Source organism: Rattus norvegicus, chromosome 3, assembly GCF_036323735.1.
Source record: "Rattus norvegicus strain BN/NHsdMcwi chromosome 3, GRCr8, whole genome shotgun sequence".
NCBI classification, from domain to species: Eukaryota; Metazoa; Chordata; class Mammalia; order Rodentia; family Muridae; genus Rattus; species Rattus norvegicus.
The window spans coordinates 54,334,520-54,353,727 of record NC_086021.1 but is presented as its reverse complement, the minus strand read 5'-3'; the positions used below and the strand labels follow the sequence as shown (position 1 = coordinate 54,353,727).

The window sequence follows — 19,208 nt, the reverse complement described above, 5'->3', positions numbered from 1 at the left end:
TATGTTTCACAGACAGACAGACAGACAGACAGACAGACAGACAGACAGACACACACACACACACACACACACACACACACACACACACACACATCAAAGAATGAACATTCCTATGAGGCCACATTCACCTACCAGTGGATTGACATTCTCAAGTCCACCAGAAGCTCTCAGACTCCTTCACCCATCACATTCCCAACCTTTTCCTTTCTCTACTGTGTCCACTCTACTCATTTAAACATCATTTAAAAACAATTTCTGACATACAACAATAGCACAAATACTTCCCATGGATATTCATCCAGATCCCCAAAGGGATAGTTTAGCTTTTTATCTCTAGTTATGTATATAAACATACATAGTATTGGCACTGTTTTCCAAATTTGAGATGAATATATGTCCAAATACTCTAATCTGTTTTTATAAAATCAATGTTTTTATATACTCAAAGAAAGTACAAAGATCAAAATCCAGAAACTAAGCAATGAAAGATTAGTGAAATAGTATTTTTATTTTCAAAATTAATTTTTTTTACAAATCTGACTCAGAATTAAAAATTGTTTTTAGTTGTCATGTTTCTAATATTCCATTATTTGGAAAAGTTCTGTTTTTTTTTTTTCTTTTTCTTTTTTCCGGAGCTGGGGACTGAACCCAGGGCCTTGCGCTTGCTAGGCAAGCGCTCTATCACTGAGCTAAATCCCCAACCCCCTTTATGACCTTTTTAAATGTAGAATATTTTATTCTTTTAGTGTATTGAATTTGAGTGTACTGATGCTTTTGTACAATTAAGCTCATGTTATATGTTTTGGTACCATTACCATAGAAATAATACTGAGTCCGCCTCACATTTCTATCAAGAGTTAGACAATACAACTTGTCCTGTCATTGCTGACTACCCAGTTAGGATGGTGACTGTAGGGCTTACCTATTAAAATATTACTTTCCCTTTTAAATTAACCTAGAATGTTGTAGAATTATATATTTAGTTTGTCATTAAAATTTCCTCATAAGTTTAATATACAATGATTCTTTACTTGAAATAATTATTAATATCACAGCTCCCAATTGATAAAGTTTAAACTCTGTTTCTGTTGATATTTAACCAAAAAGAATGACTGAAAAACGAAAACACACACACACACACACACACACACACACACACACACACACACACACACACACACACGATGCAGAAAGACAAACACCACCTTTCCCAGGTGTAGGATCCAGATTTAAATGTTTGTGCAGAGATGTGCATATTTATGGTCTTGAAAACAGAAAGAGGATAAATAGATCTTGGAAAGGATATAAACACATGAAACACAGGGTATAAGGTTCTATTTTTCTGTGATCATCATGACTTTGTGGTTTTCCTTCTTTTTTTTTTTAAATGGAAAATAGTTACTGTTGTAGTGTATTTTCAATCTGAGTTTCACTGACACTTTCCCATGATTACATTCAGGTTATAGTTTTTTAGCCCAACTACCACAGAAAGGATATGAGTAAAGGGACATGAGAAGAGGAGCAGCCCGTGGAGAAGAGGGTTGGGGACAGAGTAAAGACACACGTGAAACCTCGCACTCTGAGAATTGACTTAAACTTTATGTGCTTCCCATCTCTACTGTAACTCCCATTTATTTATGTAAGTATGGGCTCATGGGCTAGTTATGAGTTATGATTTATTACTCTCACTACTTTAATGCTTCAACATTCCCACCTAACTTCAGGTTGGTTCCTGTGCCCGACTATGGCTCCAACATTCTGATTTTCTTGAACAGGAGAATCCTTTTTCCAGGTTTATGCAGACACTACTTCTAATCTCTTCCAACGGTTTTATTCTCTAGTTTCTGTTTACTCCTTCTTATAATGGGCTCTCTGCTCTGGGCCAACCTGTGCTTCCCTTAAAAAAAAACTTTTCCATTTATGTTTTATCTTAATTGTGTGTGTGTGTGTGTGTGTGTGTGTGTGTGTGTGTGTGTGCGTGCAGGTATATGTACAAGAGTACAGGTATCTACAGAAGCCAGGGGTGTTGAGTCACCCTGGAGCTGAAGTTACAGGTACCTGTGAACTTGGGTCTTCTCTAAGAGCAGCAAGTCCTCTCAACTGCTCCACCCTCCAGCCCCCTAGGATTAACTCTTTCCTTCTCATTGCAGTTGTATTATACTTCTGTACCTACCATCAAATCCCTAGGGAAGTGATTTTCAAACTACTGTCATTTCGAGTAATTGTGTATCTTTTTACAACGTAAATTGATTCACAGGTGATTGATGTGCACAGGCAGAACTGAGAACCCGGGAGTTTCCCTTCCCACCTAATTACTTTTTTGAGCCAAATAGAGGTAGACAGATGGTACAGGCAATAAATAAGACTGTATCTCTGGAGTTAGCATATTAAATACACACGCTGATTAGGATTTCCATGCTAGTACATTTAGATAAGATCACCTGGTGTAAAAATGTCCTAAAGTACTGATTAATATCCAAATTAATTTTAGTTCAGTGAGTTATAGCTAAGTTCTAGACTGTTATGTAAACATTTCAGGAGACCTTTTGGTCTTTGCATAAGCTGTGTTTTTAAGTTTAATGATGCAAAAAGGAAGCAGGACCTTGTTCTGGGCAGTATTATCCCAAATGCTACATCCTGCCTACCTCCTCTCTATCTTGTATGCAATACAACAATCTGTGGAGCACTTTCCCATCCTTCTAATTTTGAAACACAATAAACATTTGTTAATAGAACACAGTGAATAGCAGGGATAATCCATTTGGTCTACAATTGAAGAGAAGAATAAAAAACAAAGAGCACTGAAGAGGAAATGTAGTACCCTACAGAGGAAAATGAAAATAATGTAGCAAAAGGTGAGAAGCAATGTTAGGAGAAATTGGAACTGGTGATTGTGGAGCAGTGACACGCCCACTTTAAGAAACAGTTACTAGTAGTTCTCATAATAAAACTGCTAAAAAGGAATAAACTATATTTTTATATCCACAATGTTACTTACATGCAAATGAATATCAATTTTCACATTTACTCACTAAAAGAAGCACAATACTATTTTCCTTTTAGCAAAGATTCTAAGAGTCATATCTGAATGTAATCCAGGGAGCTGGTAGTTCAGATTGCCAATGCTGACAAGTCTCTTTTCTGTATCTCCAGTCTCCATGAAAGCAAAGTTTAACTGTGCTCATAAACATAATTCATCTTAGTCTATTCTAATTAAAATGTTACACCTTCAGAATCCTTACATCTCTTTAGCTAAGACTGGAGTACTAAACTGAGAACTAGGCCTGTGATAGTGGCAGTCATATATTTAGGAAAATCTGTCCTCTGATGTTTAGGAAAACCACATTCATAACACTCACAAAAAATTTCTAGTTATTAACCAGTAGGAGCGTTTTTCCTAAAATATAGAATGCCTGCATCTGCTATACTTCACAGCTGTTACACTAACAGCTGACAGAGACAAGCTCTCAATGTTAGGAGAAACAAGAATCCACAGAAGATGCTTTGTTCCAAACTATAATTCTTCAGTATTTATCTATGTGTTCCTGATCCCTTGTGGTAAGAGAATATGTTACCATGGGTAATATTTACTGTTCCTTATGAGAAATACAAGGCAGTGGACAATACTCTGAAACAATATTTTCATTTTATTCTATATCATTTCACAATACGAAATTCTATTTCTCTTAAATTCTGGTTCACACTTTTGAATTTGAGATGGAGACATATATGCCAATTTGAAATGACATAACTGACAACTAAGAAAATGAGCAAAAGATGCCACTGTTACTCTTAGAGATTGCCAGAACAACTCTTCCTTACTTCCAACCCCAAAAAGAGGCAGCAAGACCTATTTGCAGGAACAAGAATATCATTTCAAAACTCCTAAGTCTCCAATAAGGATAATTAGTATTCAAATTCCTAACTTCCCAAACAGAAGTGACTCATGAGTGGATGGATACACAGTTTACTGAGGAACCTAAAACCTGTGGGGTTATAAGCACAGGAAACTTCCTATTGCTACAACCGCAAGTCTAAACTAGTTGTGATCAGACTGCTAAGGCAGGCTAAGGAAATACTGCAGACACATGGTGAAAAGATCAGCTGAAGTGTGGGCGTTCAGCCGTCAGGTCATCAGTGTCACTGTGTTCAAATAAGTAATGACAGTAAACACTGTCAAGCTACAGTTAGTTAAGTTACAATTGGACATTACCTTCCGAGTCTGCATCTTCTCTGTTCTCCTCCGAAAGGCAACATAAGGATCATTGTTGGTAGAGCCATCTCTCTTCTCTTGCTTAATCTGGGGGATGAGGGACGGCCCCCTGCAGTTCTTGCGTTTCCTCACCCAGTAGTCATATACAGCTTTAATAAGGTAGTCGTCTTCATTCAGCAGCAGTTTTGCTTCTTGAAGTGTTACAAGCTAAACGGAAAGCACGAGACGTCATCAATGGAAACATCCAAGAATAGAATCAAGATAAACTACAGCAATCACAGAAAATGTGATCCACTGAAATAATTACAATTACATACCATGACGGCAGGTGAGGATGTAATTCTATTCAACCTAACACAAGTCTTTTAAACTGGGATGTTATTTTAAGAATTCGTATTTTGCCCAGGGAGGTGGTGGTTTCACTACTTAAAATATCTGATAAGGAGCTGGAGAGATGGCTCAATTAGAAATGTGTTTGCCTTGTAAGCATGAGGACCTGATGTCAGGGATCAACACCCACATAAAAAAGGTGTGTGGTGTGTGTGCCAAGGAGGTGGTGACAAGGGACTCCTGCATACTGCTGGCTGGCTCGTCCAGCTCAGTCAGCAAACTCTAGGTTCAGTGAGGAACTACAACTCAAAAAGTACGGTGGAGAGTCACTGAAGAAAGCAGGTATAACTTCTGAACACATACATGTAAGCTCATGTGAGTTCCTGTGTTGACATAATTTTACAGAATAAATGTACTGACCACTGGATTTCCCAAGTCTATGATATTGACTTCTAAGGTCCATTATAATTTGACTGCTCTAGTATGTGTGTACACACACCTACACATATATAGGTCTTCACACAGAAAACTCTTCCTATTGCTACAACTGGAAGTGCTAAGGCAGGCTAAAGAAATACTGTAGACACATGGACAAAAGATCAGCTGAAGAGTAAGTTTTCAGCAGGTCAGGTCATCAGTGTCACTGTGTTAAAAAGTAGTGACAGTAAACACTGTCAAAGCTACATGCAGTTGAACCATCACAACCTTGCTGTATTACTTCTGGTAGGCTTTCCAGTCTTGAAATTACTTGTTCTTTTTCTAATTCAGAGTTCATTATAAATAACTGACACCTCCATTTACATCCTGCTAAAAAAAGCTAGTTAAGTGATCCCATCTTCTCAAGGAGTAAGGTAATGTATATGATTAAGCAAATTTTTATATGTCTTATTTTGAGTTATATAAACATTTTACCTGCTGAATCCAGAAAGGAGAAATAAACCCATTAATGCCTATGTCAGAGCTCTTAGGGAAAGCACCTGTCAGAGACTTAACAGTATCTTGAACCAGTGTTGAGAACAAGAAATTTCTAGCACTAAGCCAGAGAGAGTAGTGGGTTTTCTTTTATATGTAATTCCCACAAAGAAAAGCATATACTGCTAATTCAGCTAATTCTATCTAGTCCATGGGACAGTCAGCTGAGGATACAAAAGGACTAGTGTTTCTAAACATCTTTTTTTAAAGCTATTTTTAAAAATTATGCTTATTTAATTTGTATGCATGTATGCAAATGCATGTCTGCAAAGGCCACAGCTCCTGTGTGGAGGCAGATGACAACTTTCAGGAGTGGGCTCTCGCTGAGGCATGGTCTCTTGTTTCTGCTGCTGCACTATGAACTGTAGCTTAGCTAGCATGGGGGCTTCTAGATGATTCTTCTCTCTGCTAGTCATCCTATGATCCTATCCCAGGATTATAGATTTCTGCCACTACATCTGACATTTTGGACATGTTCTAAGACCTGAACTCAGGCCATCAGGTTTCTTGTTGCTTTTAGCAGCTAGGTATTTCCCTGATCCTCTAAACGCAATCTTAAGAGAGAAGCTTCAAACTGTTAAACATTCCGTTGAACAGTAATTCAGATCCCTAAGGTCTACAAGAACAGGACTAGAACAAGAACTGAACTTTCTGTCTGGTTCCTTCCTGTGCATCCATGTGCGCACGGGAGAGTGTAGCAGAGTAACTCAGGACCTAGAGCAGCTAGCTGAGCACCCACCTACTGACGACACTATTAATCCAGAACACAGTCCCTGAGCTCGACACTATTAATCCAGAACACAGTCCCTGAGCTCACAGATTCTACCGCACACTGACAGCACCATGCAGCAATCATGTGTTCTAGAGCCCAGAAGAGACAATGCTCTGCTATGCTGCATGTGCTTAGCTGTTTGACCATTAATTACACTGCTAATACCATTTCATAATCCTTGCCAATTAAATTAAGATCTTAGTCTAATTGTAGAGTGAGGAGGGAAATAAGGGCTCTTTTTCAGTCAGCAGAACAAAAGCGAGATTCTTAACCTACCCCACACTGTGAAAACTTCCTATGCTCCTGCATGTGCTAGAGGACTAAATCGCCTCTGTTTACCTCTCTTTTCTCATGCACTTTACTCCAGCTTGCAATTTCTTTTTACCTTTTAAAATATTTTATATTCCAACTAATAATTTAATATACAATTTATGGTTAAACATTGTGACATTTTTCAATGTCAACTATAGTTTCCAAACATCTATAAAATGACAACCCATGACACTTATGTATGTTTGTTTGTTCATGCATACAGGATATTGCTGTTACTGTAGTCCTGGTTCACAATTCTGCCTCAGCCTTCTCACTGCTGGGATTTGAGCTAGGCACAATTGTCCTGAGCCTTTTCTACCACTTTGCACTAAGTTTAAAAAAAAAAAAAATCTGTCACTAAACATGCACTTATTTACTAAAACGCAGTAAAAGCCAGTAGTGAACTGGCAAAAAGGTCTGTAGTAAATATGTTACTTCTGAAACAGCTCTGGGCTGCTTGATCATCTGGGCATCAGAGGCAGGGAGAAAACTCCTTACCACTGGGCTTCTCTTCTAGACCATTACAGGTTCTGTGGTACCAAGAACAATTTCGTTTGCTGACAAAACCCAAGGCCTTGCAATCTCAATATATGTTGAATAAACAAATTATAAAGGAGAATTAAAGTTTTTTTTTTAAATCAGTCAATTAGGCAAAAAGAAAGTATCAGCTCCATTAGTGCACAGATTGTAGAGAAAGGGAAAATAAACTTAGATACATTCTCTGGCTAAAGACACTGAAAAGTGGACAAGACAAATAATGCTGAAAGGGAATGTGGGGATTTCTGGCCAGCGTATGGCTGCAGTCAGACACAGCAGAGCATGGGGGTGCTTCATCTGGTGAAGTCTGCATCTGTGAGGGTGACTGCTACAGGCCCTCTGTCTTACCTTTTTTCTTTCAAACCTAGTAGTTTCTAAATAATCATTCACATTAAATTTAAAGTGTTAAATGACACCTTTTCACCTTCTGCTCTCTAAGAATGAATAACTACATTCAGTTTAAAACGGATATAGTGAGGAGTGACATGATTTTATGCAGATAACATGAGAAACATTTTTACTTATCAAATCACTTGTAATTTACAGTGCCACACAATTATAAAAAAGACATTGTAAGAAAAAAAATCATTTAATGAGGTAGAAATATACAGTGTAACACATTAAGTATTCTATGTGTATTAAATTGAGGAAAAAGCATTACTTTTTCCAAAGGTCTTCAAACTATGGTAATGAAGCTTTGACAGAATCCCAGTCTCAGAGACAGGATCACCGAGAAAAGCATCGTGACATCAGCCCTGTACTATTTTTCAAAGGACATGTGTCCAAATTAGAAGAGTTCTATTTCAATTCTAAGCCTATTAATACCACAGCTAAATAACACAATACTTCCCTTCTTTATATGGCACCAACGCTAACCCATTAAAATTCATAGCACTACCAGGTGTAGTGACAAACACTTGTAACCTCAACAGTTGGGAGGTGGAGGCACGATGATTACGAGCTTCGGGTTAGGCTGATCTACATGAGACCTTGACTCAAAACAAAAGAAAAAAATCAACTAGCCAAGCAAACAACAAACAAACTTGTACTATTCCACTTATCTGCTTGTTTGAGTTAAGTACTTAAGAAAAATCTTTGTAATCCATTCTTTCAAAGCTCTTACTACAGTTTCATTTAGGAAAACTTTTTCTAGCCACATAGTGATCAGATCAGATGTGCTGAATCCAACTTCTGCAACAATATACAACACTCTGGGTTTCCAGCAACACAAGGTTAAAACAAATCTGGGTCCAATAACACTTTGAGCTGCAATGGAAAGCATAAACACTAAATTCAAGCGAGTTATTTTAAAAGTGAGATTACTTGGGGGCTGGAGCGATGGCTCCGCAGTTAGCATGAGTTTCTCAGCACTGACATTGTAGCTCACATCCCTAACTCCAGTTCCATGTGATCCAACATCCTCTTTTCATCTCTGCAGGCACCAGCATGGATGTGGTACACAAACACACAAGCAAATAACTCTTGCTCATTAAATTTTAAAAATCTAGAAAAATTTTAATTCTTTCATCAACTTAATAACTTATATGTAGTAAACATATCACAGCATACAATGTGACTATTTAAGAACTGCACTTTTGACAGTCATAAAGAAGATTAGACTACAAAACAGCCCTTTATCAATATTATTTCTCTTGAAAAAGAACTAGCTATTCAGAATGCCCAGGAAGACCCCACAGCTCTAGTTCCCCTTCTATTTCTAACCTCATAGATTCTGCTAGGAATCTAGCACCAGAAAAATAAAACTGCTGAAATCCTGGAACCTTAGTATGGACCTTGGCTGAGGAGAAGGAGCGGGGCAGAAGTTAGTGTGACTATTTATTCACTACGTCACAGTGTGGCTATGAAGATGGTAGGCTTTAAGCAAGTGTGAAGTGTTTAGTAAAGAATCATTCCACTGGGATTTAGACTACTGCTTACTAAAACCACAGTAAGAAATGGAGACTTGGCCTTTTAAGCAAATGAATCAGTGAAGATCTATAAAAACCCACAGGGCATTCATTGGGGAAGCCAGAGAGAAGTCATGTACCTGGAGTCAGGTGGAAGACTAACACTTTTTCCTCCTGCTTAAAAAGGGATTTTATTAATAAAATAGCTTCTAGGAGAATAGGAGTTCAGATGAGAGACAGTAACAAAGAGGTGGAAAAGACAATACACTACTTCAGAAAAAAGCACTAGTTTCGTTTAGGGTACACTTAGCTGTGGATAGTTATGAGTACAAGTATGGTCTGCCAAATGCAAGACGATCCCTTTAAGTAGAAAGGGAGAGCTGTAGGATTGACAAGGTGTCTGAAGAAGATGAATTTGGAAATTCTGCTATGTCAGAAATGTTTTATAGAAATACTGCCTGGAGCTCAGCAGGTAGACACAAAATGTAAGGACCAGCAAGAGGCTACTGGTAGCTTAAGTTATAGAAGAGTAAATGAGTGCTAACACATGTGACAGGAAAGGGCAATGGAAAAAGAAGAAAAGAGAAAACCATCAAATGCGGGCAGCATAACCTAACACAGGAAGACTGAGTGAGGAAGGTTGAAAGAGGTTCCCAGATGGCAATCTGGAGACTAGCATGACCTTGGGAAGTATCCAACTCAGTAGTTTATGAGTAAACGCTTGTGGTAAACGTAGGGAGCAGCAGCAAATCATTTCTTATCTTTTGAAAATTTAAATTTCCAAAACATAGTTTGTTGAGAAAGATGAAAAGAAAGGAATCTCTTGGAAACAAAGATCCTTGGATACTTTTTGAAAAGACAAAGACTTAAGAAATGTGAGGAAAGATAAGTAAAACTGAAATACTGAAGAAGTATGCAGTTATATATGCAAATCAAGGAGATCGGGAGTCTGCCTTTGTGAGAGGATAAATGGAGGTACGTAATTAGGAAGGGCGGAAAACGGTACAGTTCATGGGAGATGGGTCTCTACTTTCCCCACATATGATCAGAAGCATTCTGTTCAGGGCAGGGATGGTAGAAGGCAAGAAGTAGTCTTTCTACGGGAATGTGTGCTAAATGAAAAGCAATGATAATAAATACAGCTCATATATGAAAAAAGAAAAAACTTGTTTTAGAAAGTATTTTATTAAGGTATTCATATTGATAGGAAGTCAATGAAAGAATGCAACTTAAGGTAGCTTGTGACAAACAACTCAAAAACATAAAACAAAAATCAAAAGCCTACAATAAAACACCAAAAATATTTTCATTTAGAAATGATTGCAAATGTAAAAAGAAGCTTGCAAGTAGAAACCATTTCAAAGAACGTCTGTGTACTTTTTAACCTAGACTCAATTCACTATCTTTAATACTTTTATCCAAACTATCATCTATGTTCTAATTTTGTCAAGTGACTAAGAAAATGATCCTACCACTTGCCCCTTTCCGGTATGAGGTGCAATCTAAGTTCAGGCATTGGAAATAGCTTTCATGACTGAAAAGATTTAAAGAAAAAAGATGTTTCTGTAATCTCTGCAAAGACATGTTAGGGCCACCAGGATGAGTGGGTAAATCTAGTCTGAGAAGGGTGTTAAGCTTGGGGGTCTTAGTGGAGATGCAGAGAGGTTAATTATATCAGAAAAGGGGGAAAATCCTGAAGCATCTCAAAGTAGTTATGGGAAGAGAGGTCCATGGCTTGTTATATCCATTACAGCACCAGCGTGCTATTACCCCAAATGCAGGTAAGAACACTGAGAATGACTTCCACCAAGACAGCTGTACTGCCAGTCCCCAGAAACCTGAGGCCAACTCCACAGCCTGAGAAACATGGCGTTGCCTCAAAGAAAGCAAGCAAGAAAACAGAAGCATCAGAGTGCAGTTCAGGGGATTAAGACCAGAGGGACAAAAGTGTTTAAGAACAACACTGGAGACAGTTTTCAGATAAAGACTCAGCCGCTCAGCACAGTGGAGTTTTTTGCATGCACAAGACCCTGGGACCAGTGGCCAGCACTACAGAGGGAGGAGGATAGGCAAGCACAGAAATAAGCAATAGATGGAGACTGAAACCAATCACAGCATTTATGAACAGTTTTTAATTGATAGCATCTCCAGAATGACAGGAGCAAATATTTTGCCTGTCTCTTTAAGTTTTTCTTCCACTAACCTAATAAACTTTTGCCCTGTGAGGCTATGCCAGCCCCCCAAAGGGAAAGCAAGAGACCCATGAATTAATGGAGCAGGGAGTTAGGAGGACACATGGCCCTTTGGGGGTCTGTAAATTCTTAGCTTTTGTAACTGGATCTTATCACGGTCCTGATAACACTTCTGCCACTACTTCTCTGCTTTTAAGTAGGAGCTATCAAGTACTCTGCTCAGCACCTCCTTTGAAGGCCCAGAATCTCACTCCTAAGCAAAGAGAAAACAGGATGGCACCGCAGATGTGCACAGTCAACTGCCAGGTGTGTGCACCTTGTTTATCCTGTTCCTACTCAAATAATCTGTCATCTGTCTCATCCAGTGCTATCAACTATTTGTTTGCCTAGACATGAAGAAAGTAAGCCACACAAAAGAACAGAAGACTTTTGATGATATGATCTCAGCAATACCAAGTAAATTTCTAAGCCACTGCAAAAAATAGAATAGATTCCAAAAGATTTCCTCAGCTTAAATTTGCTGGGAACATCTGTATATATATATATATAAAAGGACCCCAGAAACTACTTGATACCTGTAGATATAAACTCGGGACAACTGTATCCACAAATCTAATGAATCCTGATGTGATAATGAAGGAAAAAAATCTAATAAAAAGATATCTAAAATATTAGTAAGCTTAATAATACAAAATTTAACTTGCAGAGTGCTCCCCTCCTCCCCTTTAAAACATCGTCCATGTTTCCCAGGCTGATCACAAATGTGCCATGCTGTCAGTTGATGAATCTGTAATATTGCCAGCTACCTCTGAAGAGCTGGGACGACAGGCGCAGGCCACCACAGCTGGTTGTGTGGCAGTGCTACAGATCCAGGCTTGGTAAGCACTTTCCCAACTGAGTTTAGCCTTAGCCCGAAGGATGCTTCCTTTGATGGAACGCTGGGTATTATCTTCTACCGAGACAGAGGGAAGACTGGCTAACAGTACAGCTAAGGACTTTTCCAATGAAAAGGTTTTGAAAATGTTTTGAAGAGCAGCGCATACCTGAGACATGCAGTGGGTCTCAATCTTCCTGATGCTGTGTCCCTTAACAGCTCCTTACATGGTGACTCCCAATCACAAAATTATTTTTGTTGATAGTTCATAACTATAATTTTGCTACTGTTATGAACTGTAATGTTAAATATCTGATATGTGATCACAAAGGGTCACAACCCATAGGCTGAGAACTACTACATTAGAGATTTAAAGAATTTTAAGTTGTAGGGGAAATTGATTTTTATAGATAAACTGATTTAAAAAAATTAAGAATCTATTGTAGAGTTTATTTGTAATTTTGTTATACCCCTAACATTCCTTATGAATAATAGGTACATTAATATACCATACAGGTTCACCAAAAGTAATTTTAAAAAGTTTATTTAAAAATCTAATCATGTAATAATACATCCTTTATTATAGCAAGCTTGCAAGACAAAAAATAGCATAAGGAATACAAACGGCCACCAAATGTCCACATCCAAATACAACCATCGCTGGCATTTTGTTGTGTCTTCTTTTTCCTAATGCATACACGCCAAGTATGTTTTGAACAAACCATAGTTTTCTAAATAAATTCTATATCCTGTTTTCAAAATCAAAAATATAAATAATACCATAGTATTAGTCACCATTTAAACTCATTAATGTCGGCACTGTACTCCACCTTGCAGGCAACTGTCTCTCTCTGTATTGCTGTGGGACAGGGAGAGGCTACCACGTCTTACACATGCTACATAGACGCTCCACCACTGAGCTACACTCCCAGCCACCTATTTACTCTTCTGTGAATAACTCTAGACATGAAGCCACTAAGTCAAATGGACAAATACTTAAAGCCTCCTGACATGTGGTGTCTAATTCTATCTAGAAAGATAGTTATTATTTTAAATTCCTTGTGAAATTTTAGAACAGCTCACTAAAGAAAATTCTCAATTACGTTGTGAATAATTTCCTATATGTATATAGGAAATATTGTATATTGTATATTCCTATACAATGGAATGTATATGTTATTAAAGTTAAAATCCCCCCCCCCAATAATAGAAACTTATATAAATTTAGGCAACTGAAAACAAGATTTAAGATAATTATTTCAGATACCCACATAAATAAAATTAGTTACTGAAATATCAAAAATACCGTAACTATTCAACGAATCAAGACATTATGACATTATGTTTTACCCACGTGGGAAGAAGTCACAGTATTCCTCTAAGGGCCTATTCAAGAAAATTATGAAGTATTTTGTTCAAATAGAAATTCTAGGATGCTGAGCGGGGTGGGATGACAGAGAGAGAGAGAGGGGGGGGGGGAGGAAAGAAACTCAATGCAGCACTTTCAGAGAGCATAGGTAAGCGCAAAGGTGTTAATTGGTTCAATTATAAACATAAGAGACACTTTTACATGGTACAGTACCTGGTTAGAACTGGCTTTTTCAAGTCTGTCAATCATAATTTCAAATTGCAAAGGTTTAATTTCCATCTTTCTGTTAAGTCTATTTAATAATGTCTCATCTTCAGAATCCATATCATAATCTGGTTGCTCATTGTCTAGGTTAAAAGCTGGAGAAAAAAAAAAAAGAGAGAAATTCTTCAAATTGAGCTGAAATTATGAAGTTACACACACAGTTTTAGAGACTGTACAGTGACAGGCATATTGCTTTACATGTGGAATAAGAATATCAACTGAGACATTTCTTAAAGTACTTCACATATATGACAGAATATAAAGCAGTAATTATAACAGGGAGGAACATGCCAACATGGCAACCTAAGAACTATGAAGAACGTTAAACATCCAGGATTAAGTTTAGCACACAGCACAAAAAGTATGAAGATAAAATGTAAAATAAAAATAATTTTTTAAAGGTATTAGAATAGCTGACTAGTTACAAAACAAATTTAGGCTAATGCCTACTCTTATTGAAAGCTAATAAATAACAATATTACAATATTCAAGAAAGAAAACCAGATACACTAAAATATAAAAGAAATTACCGAAAGAACTATATGAACGGTTTCAAATTAAAATATAACAAAACCTAATTTAAAATAATTGCCTATATACATTTTACATTTCTACATATAAAATTTTGTAAGTCAGTAAGAACTGAGGAAAGAGTAACATATAAAGGGCCACTTTCCTTATACCTAATACCTTTAAAAAACTGGCCAAGAATTTTTAGGGGGGGGGATAAATACCAAGCACTTTTTAAATGCAAATTACAGACAGAAACACAGTATTTTTCAGTTATCAACTAGATAGACTAAGATTTAAAAGTTGATATTAAACTATTTTGGGCTGTGAGGAAGAAATTATAAACTGATATTTATCAATCAAAATATACTTTCAAACTTGTTAATTCCAATAACATAAATTTACATAGAAAAATAAAAGTATTAAATGTGACACCTTGAGAAGGAAAAATGCAGAATAAACAGTCTACAGAGGAAAAGAGAACCGGCAGTGTGCACATGCTCAGCACGCTAACCGAAGCCAGGGAGGATACTAATGGGAGCCAAAGTGGAAGAACAGGAGGCAGGGGGCAAGGTACAGAAAGGACATGGGTGCATATACATACATCTATAAGTGCAGAATATTTCTGGAGAAAAATAGAAATTGCTGATAATTATCTACTTCTGGTCAAGAGGGCTATCAAGATAGGAGTTCAAGAACAGAAAGAAAATTCTAATTTCCCCCCTGGTATATATTGTTTGACATTTAAAAATATCCTTGTCTTTACTCAAAAGATTAACATGCACAAATATGAACTGAAAATAATTGGAGAGATTTTAGAACAAAGCAGTAAGAAAGCCCAATCCCCAGCATGCCTGCATAGGAAGGTAGACCCAGATATATTTATCCTCCACATCTGCAACAGTCACAGACTTAGCACATCATTCGAAAGAGTAATTCCTAAAAGTGACAATAGAAACAAAGGTGTGTGCTAATAAACTTAAAAAAGAAATCACTCAGATAAGATTGGAACTCTGATTTTTTAAAGTATTTTACCACCAATAACAATAAGAATAAAAAGAAATTTTAGCCAAGACTTATAAACTTTTATAGCACTTACTATGGGCCAGGCAATGGCCAATATGCTGTGTACCTACTAAAAATGAGTGTCTCAGTGTCTCTATGTAGTAGATAAATTATGTCCCAATGAGTCTCACATTCTGAAAATGTATTTAATTGGTTTTATATTCTACAAAATAAGCTAGTAAGTCAGGAGGTTCTAGCTATTGGTAGTAATTTTCAACATACTACTCTGTACTTATGCTTTAAAAGTACACTACTCAAATTTTTAAAAATGTAACTTTTATCTGTTTTATATTATTAATTATATAATTACATGATTACCATTTATTTACAGGCATGCTTTCAAAAAGCCAATCCACTTCATACCAAACTCAATGAGAGATGTTACAGATCCTATACACATAAAGATACAGATTACTAAATGCTACTCTTCCACAAAGACAATTTTGCAGCTGCACACAATGAAACACCTAACAACAGTTAACCAGGTAGGTGATACAGGTCACACTGCTTTGAAGAAAGACTTGCCTAAGCGCTAAGCAGCAGTAACTCAGTGTAACTGTGCACAGTAAACAGAAATTCCCAAGGTCCAGGGGCAGAGCTATCTGTAAATGTGCATGAGCATCTGCGCACACCTTCCTGCCTACCCAGTCACCAGCTGCTCCTCCACCTCCTATCTGCTCCAGGCTCTACTCACTCTACTCTGACAAAAGCCAGCACCTGCCTATGAGGCAGGGCAAAGGACAAAGAGCTGGGAAATAGTTTGGAAAGATTAGTGGTGAGAATTAACAGGAGATCTGACAGTGTGCTAAATCAGAATCAGGGTAGAGACTGGCTTACACCAGCCCTCCTTTACCTTATTTGAAAACTGTACAAGAATTCTTAGAGATTTAGATTTTCTTTCTTGCTGTTTGCAAACCAGGTACATGTGTTTCAGCATTCTGTTTACTGCATACTTGGGTTCTTTATGTTATCAGACAAAAAGGCAGATTCTCTTGTAAAAGCTGTCACCGCTTTCCTCATAGTTAGATACCTCAGCATAGAACTTGGGGTAAAATGAGTACTAACTAAATGCTGTTGGCTAAACCAGTAGTTGTTAAATACAGTATAAAAAGATACTTTTAAGCTGTAAGCAGAATATTTTTAATTTACTGATACCTCAGTATATGAAATGCAATTAATTATTCTTGCTACATAACAAATGATAAAAATAATGGGTTAGTGTTGCAGGCCAGTCAGCCCCCCTCTCCCCACAAAAAAAGGGAGAGCACCCTTATAAATAAGAGGTGGAGAGGAGAGACAGAAGGGTTGGAAATGTCCTGATGTAACAGACTGACAGAAAGAAATAAGGTGTCATCTACAAAATATTCCGGTACCTAAGGCTCAGAGAACATTAAGGAAGAGGGGGCAGAAATATTGTAGGAGTCAGAAGATCAGGGAGTTTGCTGTGAAATTTTGTCTCCTAGGAATGTCAGAAACTATATCCATAAAGTCACATCAACGTGATTGCCCAAACACAAGCTCAACACTGACAACAATAGCCTACCAAAGCAGATGGGGAAAAGCCCATGAGACCTTAACCCTACAGTCAACTATGGAATGCTGGGAGCAGGAGAACAGTCATCCCCAGGAAGGAACACACCAAGTAGTTGCCAGGTGCCAGACAGTCAGCCCTGAAAACATATAAAGTACCATAACATGGACAGAATAGGTTTTATTTGGGGATACCCGTGTATATGCATAAGCATACATGATGGTAATAACACAGTGAATTTGAAGAGTAGGAAGGAAATAGGAAAGGGCTTGGAGTGAGAAAAGGGCAGAAATGTAACTATATCATAATTCAGAAAGTGAAAATTTAAAAAGGCGCTGACAAACGAATAAGGGTGTATGTCTCTTTCCCTGTGTGTAGATTTCTTGTGGTAAAAGACTATCAGCAATGAAAAAAGAGGAAACACGAGAGGATTTAAAGGTGTGAATAATCACACTGAGAAGGGAAACTAAAGTGGGAAAGAAAGCGGAAAATTCCCTGCAGTGTCCACCAAGAAAGTGTGGTTACTTCCTGTAAGAACAGCAGCTTCTGTATGGGAAAGAAATGAAGATATCTTGACAGGCTATATGACGGATTTACAGGCTGACTGGTGTTAGCTTAGGGAATATATGCATAGTTTAGCTAGGAATGTCTTTCCAAGTTATTTTAGCATTATACCATGTTCATATCCAAGTCTCTAATAAACTCAGCAGCCTAATGGAATGAGAACCACACAAAACCAGGAAGAACAGATATCCAATAGCTGAAATATGGTGAGATGGCTTCAGACTGAAGCGGCTAACTAAGCATGGTATAAAACGAGTGGAATCTAATTCAGTAGGGCACATAACAAGGACAGGCAGTTGCTGTCATCACTTCAAAGTATCATCATCAATATGACTGTGAACTACTATATTGTATCATGCTCATTACACATTGTATGATACAGTGAAACACTTATTCTCTTCCTCTCTTTTCTCTCCAATCTCCCAGGAATGGTAGTAGTAGCTTAGTTTCTTTTTTTTTTAAAGTTGAGGATGCCTCTCGACTTTTTTTTTTTAGGTTTATTTATTTATAATATATATGTACACTGTAGCTGTCTTCAGACACACCAGAAGAGGGCATCAGATCGCATTACAGATGGTTGTGAGCCACCATGTGGTTGCTGGGATTTGAACTCAGGACCTCTGGAAGAGCAATCAGTGCTCTTAACCACCGAGCCATCTCTCCAGCCCCCGTAGCTTAGTTTCTACATGCCTCAGTTTCCTTCTGACACATGAATCTAGGAGAATTTAAATGAGGGTACGAAGATTTTAAATGAGGGTACATTTATTCTCTCATGTCTTCTGTAATGGTTTGAATATATTTGGTCCATGGGAAGTGACACTATTAGGAGGTTTGGCCTTATTGGAGGATGTGTGGCCTTGTTAGTCTAAGTGTGTTGTGTCACTGTGGAAGCAGAGCTTTGAGGTCTCATATATACTCAAGTCTGGCCAGTATGGAGTCCAGTCTCCTCCTGGCTGCCTTCAGATCAAGATATAGAACTCTCGGTTCCTTTAGCAACATTTCTACCTGCAAGCTGCCATGTTTCCCACCAAGATGATAATGGACTAAACCTCTGAAACTGTAAACCAGCCCCAATTAAATAGTTTCCTTTATAAGTCGGTCACAGTGTCTCTTTACATCAATAAAACTCAAACTAAGCCATCCTCCCTCCCTCCATCCCTCTTTGGCCTCCACTGAATGGTAAGCACTGTGGAGCTAGGAAAACTTAATTGGGTGTACTGCCTCCTTCCCTGTTTCCTTCTTCCCTTCCCTTCTTCCCTCCTTCTTTCCCAAGGTAACTCTTATAAGACCTGATACCACTGATCCAGTAACAAGTACTGTGATATGGGTGTCTAATGCAGATCTCAATTATAAAGTCTTTTAAGAAAAAAAAAGTCCTTTAAGACACATATTTTTTCTTACCTTCTAATAGTACTAATTAAAGCTATGTCTGTTTATCTGTTTTTAAGTAGAAAAGGGAAAGGAATGGTACTTTGTTCATTATAGTATTTTTAAGCAGTCAATATTTTCTGCTACTCCCTTTTGTTTGACACCAAAACATTCTATTTCTAAAGTTTAGTTTCCATCTCATGGTCTTTTGATCTATAATATAACCTTCACCCAGTCACAAGAGTGCAGCAGCAAAAAGTATTCTCTAACATACTGAACATGCTTATCAGAGTGCTTAAAAATCAAGACTTTCCAAAGAACAAAGACCATACTGATCAGGTGTCTACTTATTTGTGAATTCAGAACTCTTTACACAAACCATCCTTATATTTATAATGTCTACCTTGCCCTGGACCCTTCTGTTATAT

The 19,208-nt window shown here is 37.6% G+C and overlaps 1 protein-coding gene across 4 annotated transcripts in view; it reads right to left on the bottom strand.

Annotated features, from left to right (window-relative positions):
* Positions 1-19,208, bottom strand: part of Epc2 (enhancer of polycomb homolog 2) — a 100,187-nt gene that overhangs the window by 22,646 nt on the left and 58,333 nt on the right. For all 4 annotated transcript variants that reach the window (XM_063284106.1, XM_063284107.1, XM_006234155.5 and 1 more), the window contains exons 3-4: positions 13,692-13,837; positions 4,214-4,420 (exon numbers count right to left, since the gene is read on the bottom strand). In XM_063284106.1, the coding sequence (XP_063140176.1) occupies positions 4,214-4,420; positions 13,692-13,837 (353 nt within the window). The remainder of the gene's footprint in view (positions 1-4,213; positions 4,421-13,691; positions 13,838-19,208) is intronic.